The sequence below is a fragment of the Cervus canadensis genome, chromosome 30 (genome assembly GCF_019320065.1).
Source record: "Cervus canadensis isolate Bull #8, Minnesota chromosome 30, ASM1932006v1, whole genome shotgun sequence".
NCBI lineage: Eukaryota > Metazoa > Chordata > Mammalia > Artiodactyla > Cervidae > Cervus > Cervus canadensis.
Window position 1 is genome coordinate 7,738,041 of NC_057415.1, and position 16,315 is coordinate 7,754,355.

At 36.9% G+C, this 16,315-nt stretch overlaps 1 protein-coding gene across 1 annotated transcript in view; it reads left to right on the forward strand.

Annotated features, from left to right (window-relative positions):
* The first annotated feature begins 1,960 nt into the window (after positions 1-1,960).
* Positions 1,961-16,315, forward strand: part of LOC122431625 (epidermal growth factor receptor substrate 15-like 1) — a 42,023-nt gene continuing 27,668 nt past the window's right edge. Inside the window, exon 1 of the mRNA XM_043452869.1 lies at positions 1,961-2,088. Coding sequence (XP_043308804.1) covers positions 1,961-2,088 — 128 coding nt within the window. The remainder of the gene's footprint in view (positions 2,089-16,315) is intronic.

A 16,315-nucleotide genomic window follows, 5' to 3' on the forward strand; every position in this document is an offset into this window, starting at 1 on the left:
GATTTTGTTCTGTTTTGTTTTTTAATTTTTGGCTTTTGCCTTTTGCCTTGAGTGAATTAGGTTCTCACTTTCCTTTAAGAAAGTGTGAAAGGGGAGGAGGAAGCGGGGAGAAGGGATTTTTTTAAAATTTGTAGTAAATAACTTCTTTTCATGATCTGATTTTAAAAATAAAGAAAAACAGACATTTGCCAGACAAGTATTACGGTGCGTATGATGTGTTCAAAGAAATGCCCAGTAGATTTACTTTTGAACAGCTTGATTCAATTAACCCCTGGACTAGGTTCTGTTAAAATGGAAAAGAAGCGTATTGTTATGCCAAATATGCAGGTGAATTTTATTATTTGTAGATATTTTAAGAAGAAGAATGTAAAATCAGATAAATTTCAATAAATCTGATTGTAATAAAATTATAATTCCAGAAGAATAAAGTGAGCATATCTAAACCTTTTGAAACATGATTCACTTCTCATTTCTGCAGACTAATGGATTAAGAAAGCATGTTGGTTCCACTGCAGTTTCTTACACAGCTTAGTGTTTTTAAAGTGCTGTTTATTATTTTCCAGTTTCCATAAGAAAATATATCCTTTAAAAGAGTGCTGTTGTTTAGTCACTAAGTTGTGTCTGACTCTTTTGTGACTCCATGAACTGTAGCCTGCCAGGCTACTCTGTCCATAGGATTTCCCAGGCAAGAGTGCTGAAGTGGGTTGCTATTTCCTCCTCCAGGGGATCTTCTTGACTCAGGAATCAAATCCGTGTCTCTTGTGTCTCCTGTATTGGCAGGCGGATTCTTTACCACTGGTGTCACCTGGGAAGTGTGTCCCCCCTTCCCCCACCGCTCCTGCCCCCGCCCCACACAAAAGAGTATTACTTCTCTTTAATTTTCTTATTGAATGAATAATTAGAGTTGGAATAGCTGACATTGCCAGTCTTACTTACTTTTTTTTTTTTTCCTGATAAATCCCATGTGCTTTTTACCTTACAGTTGAATAAAGTCATCTGTGTTTTGGAATATTGGGAAAATGCCAGAATTTTCTCCATTCTTGATTCCCATCTCCTAAGTCCCCTCCTTTCATTTTTATTGATTCAGACAAAACACTCTGTTTGTAAATATAGTAGTTTCTGTTAAATCTAGTAACAGAGAAGTAAGGACTTGAATTCCCTCCCCTTAACAGAAGTTTATTATTACCTTTTTCAAGGGAAATGTTTGGAAGACTTTTATCATACCTCAGAACCTCTCCTAGAAATGCCCTCAGGAAGATCAGGGGAGGAGGAAGCAGGGAGAAAGGATTTTTTTGCTTCATCCAAGACCTAATGTATAGATGACCTCTTTCTTAAAAAGAATGCCTTTCTACCCCCACATCTATAGGGATGGTACCGACACTTATCCGGAGAAGGAAATGGCAACCCACTCCAGTATTCTTGCCTGGAGAATCCCATGGACAGAGGAGCCTGGCAGGCTAAAAGTCCATGAGGTTGCAGAGTTTGACACAACTTAGAGACTCAACAACAACAATAACAAACAACAACTGACACTATGTTTGATTAGACTTTAATACTATTTGATTAATTTTTGACTTGACTTTAATATTATTTTAAAAATAAACACAAATGGCTCTTTCATTCATAAACTGAATTCTGTGTTGGAGAAGCAGACATGAGAGGAGACAGGAAATCTGGGTTTGCTCTCATCCTTAAGTCACTTGCTCTCTGAGATGTAGTCCCCTGGGTTGGAAAGGCTGTATCAATTCCCTGAGACTCCTACATCTTATCATCCAATATGTATACAATGTCTGTTCTTCAGAAATCCCACCCACCAGAGGACTATATTACTGTTTAGTTTCGTATCCATTAACCTTTCAGCATGAATGCAAGCTTTCTGGTAAGATCTGTTCCATGGTAGATAAGGAAATAGTGTAATCAAGAAGAGCAAGTAAAAATTGCTCAACTCTGCAGGGTCAAAATGTACAAAGACTTTGGAACTCTCGATCTCCCATCCCTAACTAACAAGCATACTCACAATCCCAGCCCCCTCAACCAGGTAACCCATGCCAGCTCTTTATTTCTAGCTTGGCCCCCAGATGGTGCCAGGTAAGTCTTTCAAATCTGCTTCTAAACCTGTGAACATCAACATTTGCTAAACTAACTTTCAGAACCAATCTTTCCGTGGCTAATCACAGATTGGCTAATAGGAAACTATTCATCTCCTTAAAGAATGGTTGACATGGATGCCCCAGATGTTCAGTGAGATCCATGAGAAGGTGGAGTAAGGTCAGAGTAGGCTGTGAAGTGGTAAAGGTCTGTTCCTGCCCTCCTGTGAGACCAGGATGAAACTCACTTTCACTTTTTTACTCTGGAGACAGTTAAGAAAGATTGGAAAACAGATCAGGGAAAACTGCTATTTGCTTACAGGAAATCTGTAAGTACAGGAATATCAGGACATCACAATAGTGCATTCAGCTGCCTCAAGCCTCAATAATGTGCAGCATATCCAGAAAAAAAAATCTCCTGGCAAATCTTCACATGTGCTGTGGGTTGAAGCCTTCATTCCTATGCAACAGTGGTACACAGTGCATGATGACGTCTGCTTTTCTTTTCCTTTCAGAACTTCCACAGGAATTCCTCTCATTGGTATAACCCCAGATCTGGCTAGCAGAGATTCTTCCATCCATTGGAATGCAGAGAAGAACATAGAGAAGGAAAAATAATTCTAAGTGGCTGATGGATAAGTTGGTATAATGTCCACTGGTCATTTTTATAGTGGTGTTTCCCCTTTTTGTCTCACTGGTTTGTAAGTACTCTTTACACATTATGGCAGCCCTGAAAATGTGCTGTCAAGATCTCCTGATACGTAATTGACTGACAGTCCCACATTTTGTCCTTCTGGATCCATCCCTGTGCTCAAGCTATACTTCCTACTGGCTACTCCCAACCAATGGCTAAGCATGGAAGAGGTTCTAATGCAGGCCTGTTACTATAAGACCTGGGATTTCCTGAATGGGGGACTTTGTCTCATGTGCTCCTCATTGGCTGGCCAAAACTTTCTTCTAACTGTGCAACAGTCTGATATATTTCTTTCCCAGTACTTCTTCCCTTTCATAGGATTCTGACTTAGATCATAGTTGGAAGGCTCTCTTTCTTCAACTTTCTCTTTTTCCTTCACAGGAATTTTCCCCTTATATCTTTTGCATGATTAATTATGTCTTGGTGTCTGTTTACTGGGGAACAAAATTAACGTATATATTAAGGATGTCAGCCCTTTGTGATATATGTTGAAATGAAATATATATGATATATGATATAAATGATATATATATCAATATATATGATATAAATGATATATGATATGAAATATATATATTTCTTCCAGTCACAAATATTTAAAGGAAAACACCTCATGAATTTATATATATATATGAATTCTTAAATAAAACATAAAGAATAGAATTTTTGAAAAAAATTGACAAATTTCCATCAATATTCAATACTTTTCAGTTTGATAAAAGATACAAAAGAGCAAGATTAAAGTATAACTTTAATTGGGAGCAAATATTGTAAAACGTATAACACAATAAAATTATTTTCTGGAGTATATATGTTCTACTGTCTAACCTTTGTCATTTCTGAAAAGTCAGAAAATTTATATTATTTTGTCACTGTAGATAGTATATAGTTTTTGTTTTCTAACTGATTCACATTGGTCAGCTGACGAAAATGTGACCAGAGGCTTGCAGGAACCTAACCCTGAATTTCCCAGGAATGGTTCCATATTCACTAATTCAGTGTTTGCAGTGACTGTATAGAACATAACTACCATAAGTGTGAATAAACTGTGGATGTCTGTCTGGGTATGTCTGTACACACACACATACACAGTGTGCATATGCACATGTATGTATAGATAATCCAGAATTTATAATTGTTATATGCAGGATTACTATGACAAAATACTCCACTATTTCCAGAAGCTAGAAATGTCATTTGAATTTTAATGAGTTCATTGATTTTCAACAAAAATCTTACCAGAATTTTAGTTGTAATTGCAAGAGTTAGATTGTAGAGAATTAACATATTTATAATAGTTCTATTTCTTCTCTTACTCAAAATATATTCTTTAATAATGAAAACAAATTTTTTTTATAAGCATCTGGCCTGACTTTGGTTAGCAATTTTTAGATAACTTTTATTTCTTGTTCCTATTATAAATAGTGTCTTTTCCTTATTTGATTTGCTGATATATGGAAATGGCCTTAATTTTTGTACATTGATCTTATGTACTGAATTTCTTTCATTTCTTTTTCCTTTCAAAAATTAATATTGATTCTTAAAATTTCTGGATCATCTTGGATTTCCTACAAAGGCAATTATCTATATTTAGTTAACAACTTTATGTCTTTCTTTCAAATGCTTATACGTCTTCTTACTGCTTTTATATTTAATTATAGCCCCAGTATAATGTTGAATTTTAGGGATAATTATAAACATTCTTGCCTTAATCTTTACTTTAATGGGAGTGCTCCTAGACTTCCAATAGTTAGGATGATGTTTGTATACCTTTTGCTAATAATTTGTTAAATTGGTTCCCATCTATTTCTAATTTGCTAAGTGGCTTTTTAAAATTCTTCTCACTCTTAAGGTTTTATGATTTTTCACTTTTAATTTATTAATATGGTGAATTACATAGATTGATTTTTATATTGAATATTTTTCTGCTCTTAATTTATGAATACTACTTAGTCTTAATATAATATTTTCTTTTATATACTTTACATTCCATTTTTTGGTAGTTTATTCATAATTTTTTCTAGTGCCATTTACCAGTAAGATTGGACTATGATTTTCTTTTCTAATATTTTATTTATTCTGCTTTGAAATTATAATTGTACTCACCAAAAAAATGATATCTGGCTCTCCCTCTTTTTCTGTTCTCTTGGACAGTATAAATATATTAGAAAATCTGTTATTTGAAGATTGTGGGAATTCAAGTAGATTTTTATTTCATATTTACTATTGAAAGATAGTTTTATTGGTGATAAAATTATAAGTTGACATTGATTTTTCTCTTTAGTACTTAGAAGATTAATTCTTTTATGCTATTACTCATTTTTTGCTGCTGATAATTTTGCTATCAGTCTAACTGGCATTTGTATGTAATCTTTCATCTCCTTAGTACTTTCTATTTTTACCTTTTATGTTCTGCATTTTCATAAAAATGTGAATTTGCTTCCATTCTGTTGAGTACTACAGTGTCTTTTCAGAGTGATTATTTCTGAACAGTTTCCATCTGTTATTCTTCATTTAAATTTTAAAAATAGAAATAAAACACAGATGCAGAAAAGTGCACCAACTGTAAAGGTACAACTTGATGGATTATCACAATCACCCAGATTTTGAACAAGAACACTTCCAATTCCCTCAGTCTCTTCCATAGGTAATTACATTCTTCCCTAAAGGTAATCACTATCTCAATGTCTAACTTTATATTTACGTCTATTTTTGAATTTTATTTAAATCATACAATATATATTCAATCATGTCTAGCTTCTTTAGTTCAGGATTACATTTATGGGATCCACTCATGCTTTTCATATATATCATATGATCATTTATTGATGCTGCTTTATATTAATAGTATTTAAGTGTATAAATAAGATAATATTTTATTATCTTTTCTTTGTGTGGTGTTCAACTATTGTTGATAGTGTTGCAATGAACTTCGTGTGAAGATTTTTGGTGCACATGGCCAGAATTTCCGTTGGATATATTTCCTAGAAATGGAATTACTGGATCTTAGGGCAAAGTATAAATTCTAGATGTTCTACTTTCGTATATATTGACACATACTTTTGCAAAGTAGTTGTACCAGTTACATTCCTATCAGAGGTACAAGCATGTCTATTGTTGGTCTTCTTAATTTTAACCATCTTGGTGTGTATGTAGAAATAGCTTATTGTGGCTTTAGTTTGCATTTTCCTGGTTACTAATGAATTCAAGAAACTTTTCATATATTTATTGGTTGACTATCTTTTTTGTGCAGTGTTCAGGTCTTTTTTTGAAATTCCTATTGAGTTATCTGATATTGTTTTCTTATTAGTTTTTTTTAAATAAAATTTTCATTGAGGGATAAAATGTGAAAAAAAAAAACAACCAATAAAATCATTACTGTACAGCTAGCTAGAATACTCACAAAGGAAACATCCTGATTAAGAAATCCATTCCTACCACAATCCCAGGAGGACCTTTCATGCTCATTCCCAATTATTATCATCTTTTTCCTTCCCAAAATTAACAACTATACTGACTTCTAAGATGAGAGGTTAATTTTGCCTATTTTTTATATTTATATGATTGGAGTCCTAGGCATATATATATTTGTATTTAGTATCAATCTTACATATGAGAGTCACCTTATTATTGCATATCGCGTTAGTTTTCTTCTCAAGCTTCTAGACTAGTGCTTTCCAATAAACCTCTGTAACAACAGAAATTTTCATAATGGAAAAGAATACTAAAAAATAAGAATGTGTATGTATATAATTGATTCACTTTTCTGTACAGCATTAATTAACACAACAGAGTAAATCAACCATAATAGAAACGTTGTCTAGTTTATATGTGGCACTATTTGGTCACCCTATGCATATTAGAAGCTTCCCCTGCAAAAGACAGAATTGACCAGAGCATAGCAATTAAATTGCCACTTGATGAAAAGAAATACCTCTAAGTCACTGAGAAAATAGTTGGTGACATTTATGAAAGCAGGAGGAGAAGATTTGTGAGATGGCTGACAAATGTTTTAAGTGTGGTTTGAATATGATGAAGCTGATGTTGCTGGTGCGCTTTGCGGCAGAATACAGTTCTACGGAGTATAGTGGGTAACAGCAGTGATTAAAACACTGAGCGTTATTATCATGAGCTGGGTTCCAAATTCCTTACAGAGATAGTTAGCAGGAAAGAAAGTTCCTGCTTCATGGACCTTATAATCTAACAGGGATAAGTGTTTTAGGTAACTATTTATGAGTGATTTTGTTGTCTAGAGGATGGAGCTGAGGAGACAATTGCTCAATCGAAAAATGTTGGCAAATGCTCATGTTTTCAAGGTGGGACATGGAAGAGGAGCTAGAAACTAATAAAGAGCTGGGAGAATAAAATATCAAAAGTTTGAGGGTTTTTGTTTTTTTTTAAGTATGATCTGGAGTCAAATACAAAGAATTGAAAAGAAAGACTGAAGCATTAGAGATAGTCTGTTATACACATTTTGTAAATGGACACACTATTTGCTATCACCATTTATGACAGTTTGTTGATGTTCTTACATAACTTTTGTTGGGGGAGAAATACCTTAAGAGGCACATGGATAGAACATAAATTCACTTTTTGTTTTGTTTGTTGCCAAATTTGGTGACATTTAATAGCTGTTCAATTCCTCAATGTATTAGACAAGAGAGCATTGTGGTTGCAATCGGCCAACACCATTTACTTAAATCTGCCTTTTCTCTTTATAGATTTCTTCGTATATAATATATATATATTTCTCCTTATGTGAAGTCCCTCAGTCATGTCCGACTCTTTGCGACCCCATGGACTGTAGCCTACCAGCCTCCTCTGTCCATGGGATTTTCCAGGCAAGAATACTGGAGTGGGTTGCCATTTCCTTCTCCAGGAGGTCTTCCGGACCCAGGGATTGAACCCGGGTCTCCCGCATTGTAGGCAGATGCTTTACCGTCTGACCCACCAGGGAAGTCCCTATTTCTGCTTATATATTATATAATATACTATATTAATTTTCAGCAAAATTTTGAATTTCTCTTTTTCTAAAGAAACAAATCCTTGCTCATTTTAACTTCTGGAGGATAGAATTTTTGGCATTTGAAAAGAAATCTCTGCAAATAGTTTTTGGAAAAATATTTTATTTTTCTTTTGTGGTTTTTCTCCTTTGAATGTGGAAGGTTTAAAAACCCACAGCTTCTTTTCCATACAAGTAACTTCCCACATAAACAAAATAATAGCTTCTAAGAAAAGTTCGAAGCTTTCTAATAATTTATGATTCAAACCAAATACTTCTTTGGGACTTTTCCCACACTCTGTCATTGGGACTGTATATATACAAACTAAACCATAATGTCATCAGAGTGATTCTACTTCCTAAGAGTTCAATAATGTCGAGTAATAATAGCTAAAATTTAAAAAGAGTTTATAGTTTATGAAGAACTTTGACATATGTTTTGTCACTGGGGAGTTTGAACAGCCAAATATAAGATACTCATTTACTGCTCATATTTTTAAGATGATGTAACTTCAATTTAAGAAGTCAAATGAGCTGAGCCAATCACACAGTGTCTTAGCAATAGAAACCTAGGTTTTCGGAACCTAAATCTTTAACACATTTTAATAAGAAAAGGTCCACAAAAAATGAACTTACTGTTGGTTTGGAGGTATCATCAAAGTAAAAGAGCATCCATTTGATCTTTTGCAAGGATTGGTGAACTATGACCCATGACCTACATCTCGCTCCTTCACTGATTTTTTTGTAGGTGTCCTTTTGTAAGGGCACCTTTGTAAGAATGTTTTTGTATTTTTAAGGTTTGTAAAAACAAATCTTACATTTGTAAGAATGTTTCTGTATTTTAAAGGTTTGTAAAAACAAGCAAGCAGAGAAAAAAATTGCAACTGTTGTGTGACCTGCAAAGCCTAAAACACTTATTTGGTCCTTTACAACAAACTGTGCTGATCCCTATTTTATGGTATGGTTGGTATTAGGCATGCCCCGAGGCTCTTGCTTTTCTGTCAAACCTTTCTCTAGGTTTAAGATTTTGAGAGGAGGGTAGTCTTGCGTGTTTTCAGGGCCCTCTGGCCTGGACTCCCCAGAAAGTCTCTGGAAATGGACCCGTGTAACTTCCTTGGCTAAGGAACTAGACCCCAGAAGAATAGGGGCTGGCTTTTCCCTCGGCTTTTGCCTCAAGGGTAGGTTGGCTGTATGCCTTTGGGTGAGGATAAGAGCAACTTTGGAGTCATTCTTTATTTCTGAACATCCAATAATGTTCTGAAACGTCTGGCTTAGAACTTTACGTGATAGTGGTAGCCTAAGGAGCATTTTTCAATAATGAACATAAAAACAAGTCATTTTCTCGTTTTCATATTCTCATCCTGAGCAATTGTGTGAAGGAATGCAGGCGGAATCAGGAGTCTGAAAAGGTTTCCTTCTATATGAAATATAATTTTTAACATTTTTATTGGCATACTGCTGACTTACAATGTTGTGTTCAGCAAAGTGAATCAGTTATACATACACATATAGACACTCAAGAATTTTTTTAGTTTTTTTAAAATTACTTTTCATTGGAGTATTGTTGCTTTATAATGTGTTTCTGCTGTACATCAAAGTGAATCAGCTTTATGTATACATATAAACCCTCGTTTTTGGATTTCCTTTCCATTTAGGTCACCATTGAGCACTGGGCAGAGTTCCCTGTGCAATACAGTAGGTTTTCATTAGTTATCTGTTTCATATGTGGTATCAATAGTGTATATGTGTCAACCGCAATCTCCTAATTCCTCCCTCCCCTCTTTGCCCCTTGTTCTGACTCATGCAAATAAGTTTCTAGTTCAGTTCAGTTCAGTCGTGTCCGAATCTTTTCGACCCCATGGACTGCAGTACCCAAGGCTTCCCTGTCCATCACCAACTCCAGGACCTTGCTTAAACTCACGTCGATTGAGTCAGTGATGCCATCCAACCATCTCATCCTCTGTCTTCCCCTTCTCCTTCTGCCTTCAACCTTTCCCAGCATCAGGGTCTTTTCCAATGAGTCAATTCTTCTCATGAGGTGGCCAAAGTATTGGAGTTTCAGCTTCAGCATCAGTCCTTCCAATGAATATTCAGGAATGATTTCCTTTAGGATGGACTGGTTTGATCTCCTTACAGTGCAAGAGACTCTCAAGAGTCTTCTCCAACACCACAGTTCAAAAGCATCCATTCTTTGGTGCTCAGCTTTCTTTATAGTCCAACTCTCACATCCATATGTGACTACTGGAAAAACCATAGCTTTACCTAGACAGACCTTTGTCAGCAAAGTAGTGTCTCTGTTTTTTAATATGCTGTCTAGGTTAGTCATAGCTTTTCTTTCAAGGAGCAAACATCTTTTAATTTCAAGGCTGCAATCCCCATCTGCAGTGATTTTGGAGCCCAAGAAAAATAAGTGTTATCTCCTGCCATTACAGATTACTTCTGCTTTTTCACTTCCCCGTTTTGTTCACTCCCTTTCAGATGGCACATCTTCTACTTTACCCTGGAGCAAAAGAATCACCAATACCAACTCAACCCTTTGCAATTTGTTTTCCTTCTGTACTCCGAGATTCCAGAAGGAGAATTTGCTTCCCTCTAAACTGGATGTTGCTGACGGATGCTTACAGAATTACTCTCTCACGCTCTAGAGTTTCTTTGGCTATCGGGGCATTTTGAGTTGTCCCAGGCTTCCAGATGAATTATGAGAAATTGGCAGAGGAAGCAGTGGTCTCAAAACCAGAGAAGCAAAAAGTGTTGATGCCAAGCCAAGTTCAAATGGAAACAGTCATTCTCCTTTCAGGCCAGTGAAAACTTAGGTTTATGTGAAGGCATCTGGAGGAGGGCTTCCTTCACTGTGAAAGGGAACATGTTAGTCACTCGGTCATGTCTGACTCTTTGTGACGCCATGGACTGTAGCCCACCAGGCTCCTCTGTCCATGGAATTCTCCAGGTAAGAATACTGGAATGGGTTGCCATCCCCTTCTCTAGGGGATCTTCCTGACCCAGGGATTGAACCTGGATCTCCTGCAATGTAGGCAGATTCTTTACCATCTGAGTTTGTGAGAAAGTCCCAGTTTGTGAGAAAGCTCATCCCATGCTGTGCTACAAACGTCTTGGGCTGTGGGGAGACACAGTGATCGCCACTGACAGATGGACCATGACTTCAGGGGTGGGGGCATCTGGAAGACAATATTCTTTGAAGAGGAAGAAATTCAGAGGTGTGAAGTGAAAAATCTCCTTTGCTTTTAGATTATGTCAATGCAAGTCAATTGGTCCCAACTCATATTTATGGTAGGCTGTCAGTGTAAGGCAAGGCTTGTCTATTACATACTTTCAGGGTGAGTACAGGAGAGGGATGAACTGCCACCAAAAACCATTAAGGAAAGCGGGCTGTCTTCTGAGGACTTTCATTGAGCTAATATTTGTGGGGTTCAGTAAGAACCATAGATGCCTTTCCTGGGATTTTTCAGTCTCCCTGGGCCCTGAAACCTAAATCTGCAGCTACCCAAATCTGTAGCTCAATCCAAAGAAGATGAACACCCCCAGAGTCAGCAAATCACTGAAAAACCAGAGCAAAGCACTGTATAACTCTTTGCCTTTATGGGAACAGATGTTGTTGTATCTTTTTGTTTTTCAGCTTAACACTTGCTCAAGCCCCCAATCTACTGTACTGGAAGGAAGTCAGATAAATCTGTCTTCTTGCTTCACTCCAAATTTCCCGAAACCCCAACAGCTTATACAATCTTAAGGGAGGACCCTGGTGTCCATTCAGTTGTTCACACTGATGTCCACTCAATGGAATGAGTGGATGAAAGCGTGGGCTCTGTGACCAGACTTCCTGGGTTTGAATGCCAACTCCACCACTTACTAGCTTTATGATCTTGGATAAGTTATTTAACCTCTCTGTGCCTCTTTTCTTCCATGGTGAAATGTACAGCAGTAACACATCTTCACTGAGTCCTTGTGAGGGTTAAATGAGTCAATTCACAAGTCTTAGTCTGTCTGGGTTGCTAAAACAAAACACCATGGATGTGTGGTTTAAACGGACATTTATTTCTCACAGTTCTAGAGGGTGGGAAGTCCAAGATCAAGGTGCCCACTGATTCAGTGTCTTAGAAGACCCCACTTCCTGGGTTGCACACAGCCTCCTACTTGCAGTGTCATTACATGGTGAAGAGATGGAGAGGCTCTGCTCTCTCTTCTTTTAAGGACACGAATCCCACCATGAGGGCTCTGCCTGCATGACCTCCTCTAAATCTCAAATGCCATACCTCTTAATTTCATCACAGATACTAACAGATAATAAGTATTTGTTGCCTTCAGACACAGATTTTGGGGAGTCATTCATAACCAGCAATAACTATTAATACGTATGCTGTCAACGTCCTCTGAGGGCAGATGAGTACCAGGTTCATTCCACGATGCTCCTACAAAGCTCTCACTCTCAGCTACTCTTCCAAGGTTAGAAGCACTATGTCAGTGCGTTTGATCTGAAGGATCTTCCAGCATCAGCCCCACCGAAGAAACGAATCCATTTATATGGAACCTTTGGTTCTTATCCTGAATCTTCCTTCTGAGACTGTACTCCACTTTTCTCAATGAAATTGTATTTCAGAGACCTCACTGTCCTTCTGGCTAAGTAGAACTTGGTTGAGGTCACCTTGGTCTAAGGAACGCATCAGGACTCCTCAAGTTCAAGTCTTGAGATAACTGGATGATTTTGGTTCTTTCTCTCCCATAATCGCAGATCATTTGACAATCAAAACTGAGTCATAAAAACTTTTCTTTTACTGAAATCCCAGAGTTTAGACAAGCCACTCAAGTTGGTGAACTTTCAAAAGATCTTAGTGTGTACTTCCCATTTGCCCCACTGGTAGTATGTTTTTCTTGACTTTTGTCTTCACTATATTGTTCCATTTATTTCTTCCCTTAGTTTGGAATGTATGCAATTTCAAACTATTATTTTAGTAGTTACTCTAGAAATTCAGCATGTATACATATTAAAGTCTAATATTAATTGATCGTTTTACCCTCCTCTGAAACAATAAAGGGCCTAAGAACACTTGGCTTTCTTTCGCAGAGTCCTCACTTTAATGTTATTGCTCCTATTTTAGACATTTTGTAATTTTATAAACTGCCTAAATGCTCTCAGGCTTCCCCGGTGACTCAGTGGTAAAGAATCTGCCTGCAATGCAGGAGACTCAGATTTGATCCCTGGGTGGGAAAGATCCCCTGGAAGAGGGCATGGCAACCCACTCTAGTATTCTTGCCTGGAGAATCCCCTAGATGGAGGAGCCTGTTGGGTTACAGTCCATGGGGTCACGTGTCCAAGAGTTGGACATGACTGAATGGTTGAGCACGCAGCATGCACGCAATACTCAGCCTTTAAATTTCCCTGTGTATCCAAGATATTTTCTATTGCACTGGTTGGAGTCCACACATTTCACTGGGTTGTGCTTTAAAATTCTCCTTTAATACCAAGCAACCTCCTTCATCTTTTTTAATGAGATTAATTTGTTGAAGAAAATAAAAATCTTGATGGCAAATAAGCTATTAGCCTGCATTTTCTTCAATAGCAGAAGTACAATATTATGCTGCCGTGAGTTGGTTTACAAGCACCATTTAACTCAACATCCTCTCTCTCCGATAACCCTATTCTCAGTAAGAAAACAGCACAAAACTGACATCTTTGGCTCAGACAGCATGACTCAAAGCAACCAGCACCCATCCTCAGACTTTGGGGTCACAGTTCTTCAGGGAGTCAGACTGGGGTGCAAGGTCAGTGACTGATAACTGCAAAAAGAGACAGAAATAAAATGTTTTCTTTGCTGAATGGGAAAAATTTAACAGAGGACATTAGATCTGCAATATCATTAAAATGAGTTTATATTTTATTAGATACAAGCTTAGAGTTTTCTTCAGTCTTAGGAGAATTTTTAAAAACAGCTACTTTTTTCCACTACAAAAGCTATAATTTTTGATATGCTTAAGTATATTTAGCCAAAGACTATAATGTTTTATATTTTATTGAACATGAAGAAGATGAGATTTGGGGAAGACTTTAAACTTTGATCAAACAATTTGGAAACAGGTTGTTCATTAGACAAGAATCTCATTAGTAGTATATTATAACAATTATGACAATTTACTTGCAATGCAGATTGTTACTCCTATATTTTGACATTTGCTATCAATTGAACATTTAAATCTTTTTTTGTTTATATACCAGTTTATTGGGGAAACTTACACTTAGGTTAATATATCTGTATTTAAGATAAATGAAACACCAGGAATTGCCTTCCCATTTCTCAAAGTTCCTGATAAGACCCACTGTACTCACTATTAATTCTGCCTGCCACTCAGCTCTTTGCAGATATTAATTTTGTCATATGGATATGTAGAATAGAGAAAAGTTTTTCTTTCTCTTTGTTCTTTTCATCAATTCAAAATGAACATTCATATCTTTAATGCTGGCTATACACAGTCTGTTTACCTTTTTCCTTGTTTTTCTGCCTACAATTTGTATATCCTTTTTGTTCCCTTACTAGTTGTACCCTGGTTATGATTTCATCATCCAGACAGCTGACCATCCAGAGTTGTGGTTAACAGAATTTTAAAACTTGATTAAAATAGCTAGGCATAAACAGTAATAAATATTAGTCTTGCTCATTTTAACAGTAACCTAGACACATTATATAAAATTAATAACACATAAAGTAGCAGAAAAAGGCCACCAATAATCTGATCATCTTAAGTCATTACTGTTAAAATGAGAACATATTTGTTCTTATTTTCACTTGTTTGAAATTCTTACATATAAGACTGAGTGTTTTATACATACATTTACTATTGAAAACCTCTAGTGTCTGCACTCTAATAGATTATCTGTGATAGTCTTTTGTAGTATTTATCTGTGTTTCTGGTTTTCCTCCTTTCCCACATGGGGTATAATTTCAGTTCTTTGCCCCTTGAATTTAGGAGAAGGCATGAGATATTTCAGACAGAAACTTAATATCAGGTACATGATTTGCCAAGTTCCTCCTGTCTGCCACTGTGGTGTTGCAGACAGCATAATGTTTCAAGGATCCACCTGGTATCTCTCTTCCGTACCTGCTTAGTTTGTCTCACCCAGGTTCGATCCCTGAGTCGGGAAGATCCCCTGGAGAAGGAAATGGCAACCCACTCCAGTATTCTTGCCTGGAGAATTCCATGGACAGAGCAGCCTGGTGGATTACAGTCCATAGGGTCCCAAAGAGTTGGACATGGCTGAATGAGAACACACAACGTTCTCGCTTATAACCCCATTGCCATGGGTGTGGTTTTACCTTTTCTCTGTCTTTTTTGGACTGATGCTTGGTTTGGCAGCCCGTTCAGTTCTTGAAGCTCGCTTGCCTCTGGCAGCAGTCTCCTAACTCCGTGGCCAGTGACTGAAGACTAGCCCTACACTGTTCTCATTTTTGTTCCCTGGCTCCTGAAAGCCAACCCTTAGTCAGATCCTACCTTCCAGAAGGGAGTTCAGGCAAAATATTTTATATAGGCTGTTGCTTCCAATAGTTACTTAATAGCAAAACATTAGAAAAACAAATATCCAATGATTCAGGAATGCATGAGCAGATCATGGACTATTTGTATGGTAGAATATTGTAAAGCTTACAAAATATATTTTAAGAGTTTTGACCGAAGTGAAAAAATGGTTTGCTGCAGTCAGGGTAGATGAAGAGCTGATCTGGGGGAAGGTATGATCACACACACAAAAAAGCCCAATTCTGGCATAACATTCATTAACTGTGTGAGGAACAACAGGCTCTTCAGCCTCAGTTTTCTCATCTGTTAAACGCTGTCCACCTTGGCATAGCCCTCAACTGGCCCTGCACAGGGAATGGATGTACAATTACTAACGTTTATCAGCCGCAGATTGCAGACTGCCTAGGGAGGATTGGCTTAAAGGTAACGTTGAAGGTGATCCAATGGTTTGGTGATTCCAGTGCATTTAAGCATCTGACTTGGTTTGTTATTTTAATGCTCTGTCACTGGGTTTTAGACCTTATGCCAACTGAAAGGGGCAGTGTTGATCTTCAACTAAGATTAGTTTGGAGTATCTTATTATTATACACTTCATTGTTCATCTCCAACATAATATTTAATTACTTTTCACAATGAAAATAATAAGCTGTGAAGGTGGAAATCAACTCTATTTTCAGTCATTGTTAAAAAGAAGGCCTGTGGCATCTACTGCTTTGAAATAAGACAACACCACCAGAGGTGCATATTTGTAATGCTCTGTTTTGATAAAATGCTTTGGTTAAAGTTTCTATTCTTTTGATGTGAATAAAAAAGGTTACTACTACTGTGAGCTGAACTACTGTGGAATGCTTCCTGGGAAATCAGTCAAGATGAACACATGAATTACTGAGAGAAGGAAAAAATGCAAGAAGAATCAGCTCTGATGGGGGTGGAGGGCATTAAATGCTAAAGTTGGACACAGGGCCAAAACAAACCATAAGAAACTGAGAATAAAAATTATACAGTTGCCTT